We start from the raw sequence: 13774 nt of genomic DNA on the forward strand, positions 1-13774 counted from the left end.
CTGGGGCATTTTATGTGAAATATGACAGTTCAGGATTCGTGGTGATGATCTTCGCAACAGGGATGTTGTGTGGTGCTGGCTGTCTGGGGCATGCACAGTCTGGGCCCCACGCCCCCAGCTATGTCAGATGTGGAAAAGGCAGGCCCACACCTGGCTGCCGTTTGAGCCCCCTCCCATCCTTCACCCCGCCCAGATAAGAGACGTGAATGTTCTCTACTCTGGCCCTGTACGGCCCAGTAAACAGCCCAAATTTGGGCACAGGCTGCAGCCAGATAGTCCTGTTCGCCTAGCTTGGGGCCGCGCTATTCTTCCTGCTCTGACGCCAATGTGACACACTGATTTTATGATCGCAGTGAGGGTGTCTGGCACCTTTGTGGGTTTTTTTTTTTTAATGTAATTAAAATGTAAGAGGCTCACATTTGGTCTGGATGGATAACTCATTGTTAGTCTGTCCTTATGCAGCCATTAAGTGGTGACCCCCCCCCCCCCCCTCAATACTGTTTTGCAACCTCTTCCAGAAACGGCCACCTGTCTTCTGGCACCTTGTCTGGTCACTGCTGCTGACTCGGCTTTTGCCGAATTAAAGGAAAAGGCGCGTCTTCCTGAAGGAGCTGCAATCACATCATCCACAATAGAATAAATTGCAACTCTGTGGAGTCTGGTACCGCTGTTAGCCTGCGGGGAAAAGCGATCAAAGTTGGTGGAAAGGCGCACATACCTTTCCTAAAAGCGTTTTTGTTGTGTATCACATGCAAATTGTATATGAATAATAGTTCAGTATGTTGACACCATTTGAGTAATGTATTACTGTGCATATTAAGTTATTTATTTTATAACCTGAAACTTTACTGGTTAGAATGACTGACTGGTACGTTTGGCAAGCATCCGAGTCTGGTTAACCTACAGGTGGTTTGCCATAAAGGAATGTTTAATATATGAAATTCCCCGACAGCGTACCCCTGCCCGCCCCCCCCCCCACCCCACAGAGCTGGAAAGTGTTTCTGCCAGCGTCCTCCAGGCTCCCGAGGAGCTTCAGCGATCTGTCACGCCAGGCGTGCCCTTCAAATGCTGGCCGATGTCCACAGAACATCTGCTCACTGTCATCGCTGTGCACGAGAGGGGGGTCAAACGGGTTCTTCTGTGGAGGGTAGGGAGGGGCAGAAGCACAGCTAATTGAGAGCAGTGGGGGCTGACCGAGGACTCTGTCTTCTCCGTTTCCACAGGCCTGCATAGATGACAATGTGGACATGGTGATGTTCCTTGTGCAAAATGGAGCCAACATCAACCAACCCGACAATGAGGGCTGGATCCCACTGCACGCCGCAGCCTCCTGCGGGTACATGGACATCGCAAAGTAAGTAACCCACATATACAACGGTGCTTTCGTGTTTGCTGCTGCTGCTGCTTTTATCGAGATTATGAACGTTTTACCTGCACCCCACCATTTAGATTGAAAACTTAAGTGCTTTTCTTTATTGCTTCTGAAGGCCTGTTGAGCTTCAGTGGCTTGAATAAACTCTATATTCATAGAGAATAAAGATTAAATGTTTTACTTATCTGCAGATTTGCATGAAAATGTTTGTCAGTGTTTATCCTGCAAGTGTAATGAAAGTAAGAATATTGAGATCATCCTTGTCAGAGATGAGAAGCAGAAACCATGTGTGTCAAGGCTTGGATCTTCTGTTACATAATATGGAGGCACTTTGTGATGCTCCCCACCACATAACACAGCCTTCATCTATTCACTCTTTTCCATGTTATGGCTTTGTTCCATAATTGGCTGAGTGACACGCCTCCATGAGTAGGTGTTCCGTTGCTGGTGATGGCGGTGAGGGGGGGGGATGCTTGGGTCTTTGATGAGGTGATGTGTTGTGAAGGACACCATATTCTTGGCTGGGGGCTTCACTCTTCCACCTGAGTGGTATTATGGATAAAGCCAAAACTAAACCTGTACTTTTTTGCTAATGAAACATGCCTAGTTATGAAGTTTGTGCTAAATGTGGAGTTTAGTCTAAAATTATGTTGTTTGCTGACGAAATGTCAATACCTCCATAGCTAGCAGGGCTATGTACTTCATTAAACCCAATGCTTTCAGTATAGTTAGCCCATGGGGATACAAGACTTAATTTAGGTACTTATAAATCTTCATTTAAGCAATCTTGTTTATTGCTCTGTTTGCAGTATGTATGCTTTGAGATGGATTAGTATTCAGCAATGAATCATTGGAAGTAGACTGGTCCTTTTTTGTAAACTCTGTCAGCACCTTGCAGTCTACACCCTTTACCATGATATGCAGAAACAAAGAAATGCAACTTGATTCCTCCATATTCAACCACTTCCATGGTGAGTTTTTGATGCCAGTAGCAGCCCCAGGTTGGTTTTGAAGCCCCACTTTGTCACTAGTCACTGTCATCCCTTAAAGAGACATTCTGGGGCCTAAGCTACAATCCCAACCCCCTTCAGGTTGGTTCTCTGCAGTACGTAAGGGTCTACATCACAGGCCATTGTCCAGTCACACAGTACCCTAAGATGACTGTGATTGGACAATGGTCTGTGATGCTGACCCTGATATCAGGTTTCATATATCCCAAGATGGCAATGTTTTTGCAACTGGAACTGGCGCTTTGATATCGAGTTATGTCCTTTCAATGTTCTTTGCTTAACCTTTTGAGGCAGGAAGAAAATGGTATTTATAGGAAAGGGTATACATGAGAGATTGTCTCCAGTGACGTTTAAGTCAGGAACGAGCTCTGAACAAGTTCACCTGCTCTCATTGCTCTAGTTAGCAAAGTGGGATGTGACCTGTTTTCCATCATGAAATCGCATTTTGTTTTACGTCCTGTTAATCTAGACTTCTGTTTGGGGGAGGGCGGGCACAAGCCCGAGATGAAACGCCACTGGGGCCTGCTCATTACCGGCAGTTGCATCATCACTATCTGACTGCTTGGTGTGAGATTAGTGTGGTTACGGAATCCGTCCCAGACCAGCACTCCAAAGCATGTTAGTTTAGCTGAAAAATACTCAAGACCGTTGTGTGGTCCTGGTTTCCATTAAAGCTTTTAACTTGCTCTGTAAGACAACTTTATGTTTTATTTATTTTAATGTAATGAAAGTGGTTACGTAATGCGTTTAGATTCCATTAGTCATGGGCAAATTCCACGGTTCATTTTTGAATGCATGGCCCCTTTAGACATCTGGATGGCTACAGAGGTCTTCATTGACTCCTCTGATTTGTACTGCGGTCATCTGGGTTACCACATCGGCTTCTGTGCTAGCACGGTTGTCAGCCACGGACCTTAACGTAAATATGGTGTGAGCAACCGACTTTGCACAATGCAAACCGAAGTGTAGTTGGGGAATGAAACTTGCACCTTGTGGACGTGACAGATTTGAGACAGAAGGCCTGATTTTAGCAGCCTGACTAGGTCTGTGGTTGCCCTGTGGTTGAAGGGACCTTACTGTACCCTGGCATTTCACTCCAGCTCTGCACCACATCTCCTTTTCATTCAGGGACAGTCATGGTCCATCTTGAGGCAGGTCAGTGCTGTTACTCATGCATCTTTGCTCGTATCTTGCGCCTCATTTGCACTACAACACTTGTGTGGCCTTTGTTTACCAACAGTATTCCTGACCTCTGACCTTACCCATCATGCTCTGGAGTATGTCCTTGCAAATTGGTCCTCTTTCTGTTAAACACCAAGCCCCTCCCTACCTCCAACAAAATTTGCATTTCGATGCTCATTGGAGAACTAATGCGCTTGTTACCAGGGGCCTCTTACTTTGTGTAAATGTCATTATGCAAAAAATGTATGTGCACAAAAAATTTTGGATATATCAAACCTGGCTTATGCACATGTATATGCTGTTTCTTCTTGATAAATTAGAACTATCTTGTAAATGTGTGCATGAGCCTGAGATCTTGTCCAGTTGCCACCTACAAATAACCATAAGTGGTAAATGTAAACGAACTGCATGCTCATATAATATGCAAATCAAGCCTTTCTGTTTTAAACATTGCAATGTAGGGGTTCGATAAAATGTTGTATTTGGGAACAAGACTGTGTGTGTGTTTCATATCAATTGTGTAGAGTCGTTTCTAGTACTTTTGCATTGTTTTGTACTTTTAGATTAGATGCCAAACTGCATATTGTAACACACTTGTACTTTATGCAATGATAATAATTTAAATACAAACTCTGTTCAATGGCAGCACATTGCCACTGCAGTAAGTTCTGTCAAAACACCCCCCAAATAGTGTTCAGATCTGACATTAGAGAGAGAGCAACAATTTGCACAGGGCCAATGTGACTGCGTTTATTGGGGGCAAAACCGCATCTTCCACCTTATATGGTATCTGTAATAGGGGATGTGCAATTATATAGTGCTGTGGCAGAGCAATCAGGAAATACTGATATGGTACTTGAAACTCAAATGAACTAACCATAAGTTGACCCAAATCACTCAGCCACTACATTTGTCAATGTCATGATGGCATCAGAGATTACTTTTACATTAATAAATGAAATGTCTTGTCAAAAATAACTTAGTACTGATTTCATTGTCTGCATCTTCTGCTGTATGCTGTACTATTGTGCATTTGATAAAATACATTTTTGATTTGAATTGAGCTGTATGGGAGTCAGTTACAGAATCAATGATGCAAAGAAACAGGTTGAATGGACACTAATCAAATAAAAATGCAAGCGACACGTACATACGTGAAGGTGCAGGTTGATGGTATGAATTGTTGGCATGCATGCGGACATTTTGCGGGTTTACTGGCAGCTCCCTGTGGGTATTACAATTTCCCAATTTGTCCAAAAAATTGCATAGACCACCTTTCGAGTTTCTGTAAATAAATGTATGTATGTATGTATGTGTGTATTTATTTATTTATTTTTACCCCACCAAGTTTTGTTTGTTAAATCTGGGGTTTGTGGTAAAATGTGCTTATGAACATTTCTGGTGTCTTTTTGTGCATATTCATTTGATAAATGAGGCCCCTGTGAAGGAGCTGTAAAAGGGCCATTTTTTCCTTGATGAATGTGCTGGTAATTTTAAGGGTTGTGTTAAGCACATATTAGGTATCTAAGAATTTGTTTTTCTAATTTGATTACACTTAACTATCATAGGAGATGACAATGGCAGTGATTTTCTGAAAAACCTTTCTTTTACGGACGTCTTTAAAAGACAATGTTTCCAACATAATAGCTGACATTTAATAGATGTGACTTAATTTCCTGAACGTGTTTAGCAGGTCGGTAGAGGCACTTGAGGCTCTTGTTGACGTGTGGATTCAGTAAACTATCTTTCTCCACCCCTGCAGGTACCTCATTAGCCATGGAGCCAACGTGGGAGTGGTCAACAGTGAAGGAGACACGCCATTGGACATCGCGGAGGAGGAGGCCATGGAGGAGCTGCTGCAGAACGAAATCAACCGGCAAGGTATAGTATGCCCCCCCCCCTCCCAGCTACCATGTTGAGCAGTGTGTCCTGGCAGAAAGCCAGAGCATGGAGATGGCTTCCTCTTGCATCAGCAATGCGGAAACCAACTGATGATAAACGACATAGCTCTGTATGTCAGATGCTGTCATGGGGGTTTTCAAGTGGTAGAATAACTAATAGCACAATACGCTTTGGTGTTTAGACACATTCTGAGCCTTTTGTGGCACTAATACACGTAGATGAAAGGGCTGGCGCGCTCTGTGCGGGTGACGTATGCCTCTCCCGGTCTGGAGGAGAACCAGTTCCAGCACGCACCCCCCACCCAGTACTGTACTGTAGCCGGCTTGAGTTTCTCTGCCCTCTGGTTTGCCCTCACCCTTTCAGTCAGTATATGTGCTCTTGATGGAGCAGACCTGCTGTGTGAATGTGCACATTCGTTTTCTGTATTTTTTTTTCTTTAAACTGAGCTGTCAGACGAACTTTGTTTTTGGGCTGCCCCACGCAGTCATCTGACCCTCCCCCAAGACTGATGTGGCATAATCACCTAGTGAGACAGTGTCGATGGTCTGCATCCACAAACATGCTTTATGGTACACCGCGGCCAAGTCGACACCCAGGATTACTGGGTATCCTGATAAAGAGTGCTGTCAGACTTCATTTGCAAGCCTTGACTGATGTGCCGTGAAGCCTGTAGCCTGTGCTGTCAGTGTGCCGTAATTGTCTCACGCTTTATGCTGTGGAGACGGACTTTGTGTTGTGTTGTCTATTAAGGAATGTGAATGAACGAGTGTGCCAGTCTTTGACCAGGTAATTGCACACAGCTCAGCTGATGCTTCAATAACTTTGTGAAGTGTGTTGTTTTTGTTTATAACAAATGTGTAAAAAGACAGAAAAATGGCTTTGCCCTTGCTTAGCTTACGTGGTTTCAGAAGTGACACTCTGCCCTAATTGTCCTCCACTAAGGTTTGTCGGCATTACGGGTCGTTTTCAGACCAGCCTATGCGTTCTGGGTAGTGAGGAAGCCTCTTCTCCGCGCTCCTTCTTACAGGATTCCTATGCAGTATGGAAAAGTGTGGATTTTTTTTGTTGCATTTTCCAAGTCTGGATGAGTTTGGGAAAAAAAGAAGGTATGGAAATATTTCGGTGTTTCCAGGCTATTGCAACAAATTGGACTACTGTGTTTTCCTAAAAGAAAACATCTGAATTTAGTCACCAATGTGTGCTGGCTGTCAGCACCAGGATGTGCAACCTGTAACATGGTGGTGGGGGGGGTGCTTGTGGAATGTGCCCCTGGTTAATCGCCAGCATGAAATATTCATATAGATTACCTTGCAATTTCTAGTTCTCATATTGAAGAAATGCAGGTTTTTACCTGCTTGGCTTGACAGTACCAAATGTGGTAACTGGTTGGCCAACGGCAATTCCATCCCAGCCCCTCCATCTCTCCCATCGGGGTTGACAGCTTTTACTCCACCCCCCTCTGCAGTCTTGAAAAGTGTGGAATTTTAAAATGGAAGGTAGAGATATTCCAATCAATCTACAGCTGGTTGAATAGGCTCATTTTCAGTCTAAATTACTACGTTGGTTGCCTTTTAATTTGACCAAGCTCAAATACTGACTTTGCAGATGATGTAAAATATGTGCAAGTTTCAAACACAGCAGTGGCTATGTGTTGTCTCCGGTCTGGCAATTTTACCAGATATCTATTAAAGACTTGTGTGCAGGAGAAGTTGCTCGTGGAGGATCTTCTGCTAAAGCATTCAACACCACAAACCTCATTAAACGTTTGCATCCTCACCGAGAGGGGGTTGAGACATGAGCTCCTGAGTTTATCTTTGTGCTTCATGTACAAGTGTGTCCAGTACTGCTCTGCAAGCTTTGGATGAGAAGAGGAGAAGACTTTCATAAAAAATGCAGAGATTATTTCTTAAAAATCTACCTTTTGTGGAAAACCATAGACCTGTCATGAAATTTGGACTTTTTTTGTGGCTACTGCATTATTTGCTAAATATTGAAAGCATTTATTTTAACCAATTCGAGATCCATTCTTAAAGCCAGCCTCTTCGTTTTATCTTGTGGTTGTGGCATTCTGCATCAGCCCATTCTAATTTCAGTTGTTGGCAGCCGGTGATCGGCCCCATACACCCTGGTGGGATCATCCCTAATGGAAAGTGTAAAGGAACCCCTGACTTAAACAGACGTTATTTGCACTGTAGCTGATGGTGTCATTTCCTTCTTGGTTAAACTGTCTAGCATAAGTATACATGTATTTTTAGTGTTATTGGGCAGATCCATGTTGAAGAAGAGAACTGTCTGTGTATCTGACGTTGCTGTAAAATCCCCATTGAAGCTCTGAATGATGTACAGAGCTGCCATCTTACATGGGTCTTAAGCCCCGTCTTCTGCTTTTTATAGAACGAATGTGGTTTCCAAGATTCAGTGAGACACACTAAATATACAGAACAATCATGAGAGCTCATCTTCATGTTGGCAAAGTTGTCTTTAAGGTTCATTCTAAAGACCCTACTGTTCAAAACAGGGATGCATGGAAGCATGCATTTACTGGGCCTTTCCACACTGACACTTTGTGGGTTTGAATTGCCTATTCCTACCACTATCTTGCAGGTTTAGGTACTGTCAGTTGAACTGTACTTAGGCTGGTTTGTATCTGTGGTGCCTCTTCCTTCCAGTCAGTGTTTGCTAATCTCCCTGATAAGGATAAGTTTCCTTTTTCCTTGCTGCATGTTTTTATCTTTCCATCATAGATAAAATGGTTGCAGCCCTAGTAAGTCGTGCTGTGTGTTTGTGGGGCTGCAGTGTCCTTCAGAGGGACGCTAGGAATCCCAACAAGAAGGACCTCAACGGAAGAGCCCAGGAAACCCTGCTGCTGTTCTCGCTCTGCATGTGGCTGCTCCTCCCACACCACGTCTGTCTGAACATTTTGGGCTGTATTTCTAAGCAGAGAGCAGATCTACAAAGAATGTGCACTTGGAAGATTCAAGTCATGGTCTATTGTTAAAAAAATGATGGCTGTCATGGTTTGAAAAGTGTGATTATAAAATATATGCATTTCCTGATTAGTCGGCCTGCTCAGAATGAGTGCCCAAGTAGGCGTAGTGTGTGTGCTTTATATCGGAAGCTCGGCTGTTGTGTGGAGAGCTTTATGTGTTTTAACAAGTGCAGGGGAAATAGGAGCCTTTTCATCCTCCCATACTTAAAGCGCAGGACCCTTAATGTCTGTGCCTCCCTGGGGGAGCATGCAGAAAGGACTTGTGAAGGCCCGGTCCGAGCGTGCCGATTCGTGGCGGCTCTGAGAGGCCCGCTCCCAGCGCTGTCTGGCAAGCCGAGCCCTTCCTGGAGTTGTGTTCTGTCGCAGCACAGTGCCATCAGCTGCGGAAGTCCATCAGTACAAATATTATGGTTATAGTGAGCAAACAGGGCCCTGGTCACAGGGGAGCTATTCTTCCAGCGAGCTTGAGCTTGGCTGTCCGCTGTTTTCGCCATTTATTTTTGCCACGCTGTTCGCCCCAGGCTTTAATGTTCTGTGCACGTCAGCAGTGGATATCCGCGGCCGTGAAAACGGCAGATTTGGGCCTGGCTTCTCCGTTTGTTGTGAGCGAGGCTCGCCGCTTTGCCGTGACGTGCGTGCGTGCATGCAGGCGGGCGGCAGGGCAGCCTGAAAGTCCCTGATTATTATTATTCCCTCAGATCTTAGCTTTGCCTTGCGTGATACGAAACAGCTTCTTTCATTACTTTTTCACCCCCCTTTTAGTCCTGGTTAAAGTTTTAACTTTGATCTGTTTGAAAACAAATATGTGTATTTGTAGTATGATGGGAACAAATGGGTTCTCGTTTTGAAAGCAATGTTAAAAAAAAAAAGAAAAAAAAAGAAACATTATATTGGTTACTGTTTACATGGAGCTCGCTGTGCAGCCTCCCAACAGGGTCACGTTAGGTTAGTCTTAAAGGGGAACCCCATTCTGTATATTCTGTATAAAATGTTTTTTTAATATATTTTTTTATGTATAGCTGATCATGTTAATGATCAGTCTGAGAGCTGTAAGTGGGGAGGTGGGTATTTCCCGGTTTTCTGCTTTGCTGTTCCTGCCCCGCAGGTAACCTGCACTTGTGAGTCAGTCCTGAGCTCTTGGTGTAACGGTTTCCCGTAAGCAATGAGGTTCACGTCTGATGGAAGTGGGTGGCGAGTCCTCCGGGAATCCACTTGGTGATGTCACCCGTTTAATAAGAGTCTTTCTGAGAGAGCCATTCACGAGCCCTAAACATCTCTGTGTGTTTCATAGTGGGAGATGTAATGCGTCCCGAGGCTTTTACTCACATGTTTATCTTTTTAGACTTTGTGGTAGCTGGAATCGTTGTCCGATTGCTCTGTTAAAGCTGTGAAGTATGTTTAAAAAGAGACTGTCCATTTGCAGTGATGGCCTTTTCTTTAGGGGCTCTGCTCTGGTTGCCAGCTGCCTCCCACCCTAGGTGATTCTCTCCATGGGACAGTTCTCTCTGTCACCTAGTGTATGGTGGTAATTGTTGCTATTTTGTTTCAAATGAAATCGCTTTGGAATTTGTCATATGTGTCCCTCCACATAATCTGACAGGCTTGTGTGTTGTGTGCATGCCAGCCTGTCATCTCCCTCACTACTTGACTGGTTAATCTGGTTTTTTCCCCACATCCTTGGGAGCCTGTGAGTGTTTACCGGTGCCCCCTTCCCCCGCAGGGGTGGACATCGAGGCGGCACGGAAGGAGGAGGAGCGTGTCATGCTGCGGGACGCGCGACAGTGGCTCAACAGCGGTCATATCACCGACGTGCGGCACGCCAAGTCTGGTGGCACGGCCATACACGTGGCGGCAGCCAAGGGCTACGCTGAGGTTTTAAAGTGAGTCCTCCACTCTCTGCCCCTCCTGCCCATGTGCCATCTGCCATGGGCCGGTGCCAGTCTTCCGCTTGGGTCTGTACCGCTTTGGTCCTTCACAACGTGGACCCAGGCGGCACATCGACCCCTGCATAGTATTCAGGCTTCTGCAGCCACATTCCAGCTTAATCACATTTGCCTAATTACCACATGCTCTTCCACCCCCACCCCACCCCGCCCCCGCAGGCTTTTAATCCAGGCAGGTTATGATGTAAATATTAAGGATTTCGATGGCTGGACTCCGCTCCACGCTGCTGCTCACTGGGCGAAGGAGGAAGCATGTCGGATTCTGGTGGAGAACCTGTGTGACATAGACACTGTAAACAAAGTGGTGAGCCTTCCCGCCTGCTGCCCCCTCGGAGATCTCACTGCGAAGATCCACACGATCGTAATCTGTCTATCCATGCGTCTAATCACTTGCTGCCCTGTACCTAACGTCACTGTGGCCTGCTTCGTTTCAGGGCCAGACAGCCTTTGATGTAGCAGACGAAGATGTCCTCGGTTACCTAGAAGAACTACAGAAGAAGCAGAGCCTGGTAAGCTGGTCTACCTGGGTCAGTTTTAGATCACCAAACCTGCCAGTTTCGGGTGAGACGCATCCTGAGGTGTTGCATTCCCCATGTCAGGTTGAGTTTGTCTGTCTGCATTTGTCTTCCCTGCAATTAACTCCACCTGCCTATTTGTCTACTTTAGCTTTCGAGCGAAAAGCAGGACAAGAAGTCACGCCTAATCGACGAGCCGAAGCCACTTAAGTAAGCGGGCTGACCTTGGGACACGGGGCTGATCTGTGGTGACCTCGCTCGTAGACATTTCCTTACATAACATTAACAGCTCATGTCATGTGAAGCTCTGAAGCTTCTGAAGCTGTATTTTCTAAGGTATTGGCTTATGCTGCAGTCACATGATCAGCCCTGCTCTGACCACTGTGCCCCCAGCAAAGATTTGGTGCTAGAGTCCCTAGAGTCGGAGAAGACGGACGAGGAAGAGGAGGTCAAGAAAGACGAGTCCAGCTGCTCCAGTGAGGAGGAAGAGGAGGAAGACTCTGAGTCTGAGACCGAAGCTGGTACATGCCATTGTCTGCTGCTGCTCCTCTGTTACTGTGTAACTGTCAGGTTCCCTATGTGAGCCTCAGCTAACCTTTCCACTGTCTGATGCCTGCGTCCCCCAGACAAAAGCAAAACCCCTGCCCCCACCAGCACTGCCAACAGCACCATGCCAGCCAGCGTGATAGTGACCTCCCCGACCAGCCCCACCCAGCCCGTGACTCCTACATCCCCCATCAAGAAGGTACGGCCAGGCGCTGGCATGCAAACACCTCACCTGTCCTTTTCTGTGTCCTTTTTATGGCCTTGTGTTGGCCAGTTTGAGATGCGGTCTGTATGCTCACTGGCTGGTTGTTCACCTGAATGCGATTCTTTGAGTCATATTGTGTTGGGATGAACTTCACGTATTTATCCAGGCTTTAGAACTGGTTGCGAATATAATTCCACAATCATGTATCGCATTTATAGCAGTCAGCTAGTCAGGTTGTGTGTGTTTCTAGAGGAAAAGCAATATTTTGCTTCTACAGAATAATGTTGTACATGAGGTAGATGTACTTTTAACTGAGGCCTGGATTTAAGCAGGGGGAACCTGTGGCATGCAGCATCCTGCTGGCTAAGAGCACTCTGTATGCTGTTGGTTTCTGCTACACAGGCTGCATCCCCCAGCCCAGGGTGGGGGGAGGGTGTTGAGTTAGCCACAAGTACTTAGCAGTGTGTGATTAGTCCCTGTTCCCACACCTGCACTGCTGCTGCCCTCTGCAGGATAAAGCGGGCTCTACAGCCAGGGTGCAGGGCATCTCCCGCCATCACGCCGTGCCAGCTGTGTACGTCAGGGTGGTCAGAGGTCGTGACTTTAGCTGGCCTATCACAGGGCCAATTACTGATAATGTACTTGCTTTTAATTGTTCATTACCTGCATACGGATGTCGGGCCATCCCAAGCAGTGGTACTATACAGAAGGATAGTGCTTTATTTAATGCCTTTCCACTCTGACTTTTCTCATTCAAGGTATGTGATCTGGGGTTCAGTTGTCCCAAAAAGGACCTTTAGACAATAGCTAGATTTGCAATAAGTAAAATTTCCCCCCTTGATCTTTTTAAATCGGTTCAATTTATTTTTATATAGTGCTTTTCAGAAGAGTTGTCCCAGAATGCCAGACGTGCTGGGATGTATTACTTTATCTTTTATACAGAATGATACTTGAAAAAGTGGGTGGGAAAAGACCTTTAAGAAATGCCCACATGCTGGCTTCACCTGTATCTGTGGGACTGTCTGCCCCTGTAGGAGGAACCTTGATAACTAAACTGTACATAAGAGGTTGCATTGAGTTATCAGTAAATGAGTGCACACCTACACCCTATTTAATCTGACAAAGGCACGCAGGCAGGGCCTTTGGTCTTTTAAAGTACGGTTTCTGAAACTCTGTCCTGCACTGTCCCCTCTGTCTCTCTCTGTTCTTTTCTGTCACAATTCTCCTGTATCTTCCTGTCTGAAGAACAGTCTGTCCTCTGTCAGCTGCTGCTCTCTGAGAATCTCAGACTGCACCTCACCCCTGCTCTTGTCTTGATTGGCTTTAGTCCAGCTTTAACCTTCCTCCTCCTCCTCCTCTCGCGCCCGAGGCGGAGCTGAGCGATCCAGCATTATGGCGCCGGGGCTTGCGCAAAACTGCCATTTCCTTTGGGCCCAAAAAAACGATGGTGAGGCCTGGTGTTCCCCCTCCCGCAGAATCCCATGCTGTCCCACAGTTCTAACCACGTAACCAGTCTCCCAGCTCCTCTAACGCGCTCCCCTTAACCCATTGTAAATCCTCTGAGGGCATCTGTGGTGAAAGTCTGTCATTTGGGGGCTGAATGGTTTTCAGGGTTGGATCTCTTGCAAACCAGCCTTAATGAATAAAAAATTATAAATTAAATGCAAGGGGGTTAAAAATCATTCTGTCCTTGCTCCTGCTTCATTTTCATATAACTTTGCTGCGTCTGGCCATCTTCTAAATTGGTGTGCCCCAAGATGTCAACGACATTGTTAACCTGGGCCCACCCCCCACCCCTGGCCAGTTTGCACCTGCAGGCGGGAAAACCTCCTCCAAAGATGAGTCGCCATCCTCGTGGCGCCAAGGCCTGCGTAAGACGGACAGCTATGGGGCCCTGTCGGAGATCACGGCCGCCCGGGAGGCTCAGAGGAAGGAGGATCTGGCGGGAGTGACCCGCTCCGCCTCCAGCCCCCGACTTTCATCCACCCTGGACAACAAGGACAAGGTGCAACACCCCCCAGAGGGCAATGTCTCTGTGTATGCTTACTGCCATACTACAGGCCACTTGTTCTGAGGTTATAAGAATGACCTGATGTGGGTTGTTCAGATG

At 46.2% G+C, this 13774-nt stretch overlaps 1 protein-coding gene across 7 annotated transcripts in view; it reads left to right on the forward strand.

Annotated features, from left to right (window-relative positions):
- ppp1r12a (protein phosphatase 1, regulatory subunit 12A) overlaps window positions 1-13774 on the forward strand; it is a 43087-nt gene that overhangs the window by 14242 nt on the left and 15071 nt on the right. For 6 of the 7 annotated variants that reach the window (XM_049005840.1, XM_049005842.1, XM_049005839.1 and 3 more), the window contains exons 2-10: window positions 1224-1354; window positions 5327-5445; window positions 10176-10335; window positions 10558-10702; window positions 10833-10907; window positions 11065-11123; window positions 11307-11434; window positions 11540-11658; window positions 13469-13669. In XM_049005840.1, coding sequence (XP_048861797.1) covers window positions 1224-1354; window positions 5327-5445; window positions 10176-10335; window positions 10558-10702; window positions 10833-10907; window positions 11065-11123; window positions 11307-11434; window positions 11540-11658; window positions 13469-13669 — 1137 coding nt within the window. Of the gene's footprint in view, window positions 1-1223; window positions 1355-5326; window positions 5446-10175; window positions 10336-10557; window positions 10703-10832; window positions 10908-11064; window positions 11124-11306; window positions 11435-11539; window positions 11659-12991; window positions 13112-13468; window positions 13670-13774 lie in introns of all 7 variants that reach the window. The other variant, XM_049005845.1, reaches the window with a different exon arrangement.

Source organism: Brienomyrus brachyistius, chromosome 1 (assembly GCF_023856365.1).
Source record: "Brienomyrus brachyistius isolate T26 chromosome 1, BBRACH_0.4, whole genome shotgun sequence".
Taxonomy (NCBI): Eukaryota; Metazoa; Chordata; class Actinopteri; order Osteoglossiformes; family Mormyridae; genus Brienomyrus; species Brienomyrus brachyistius.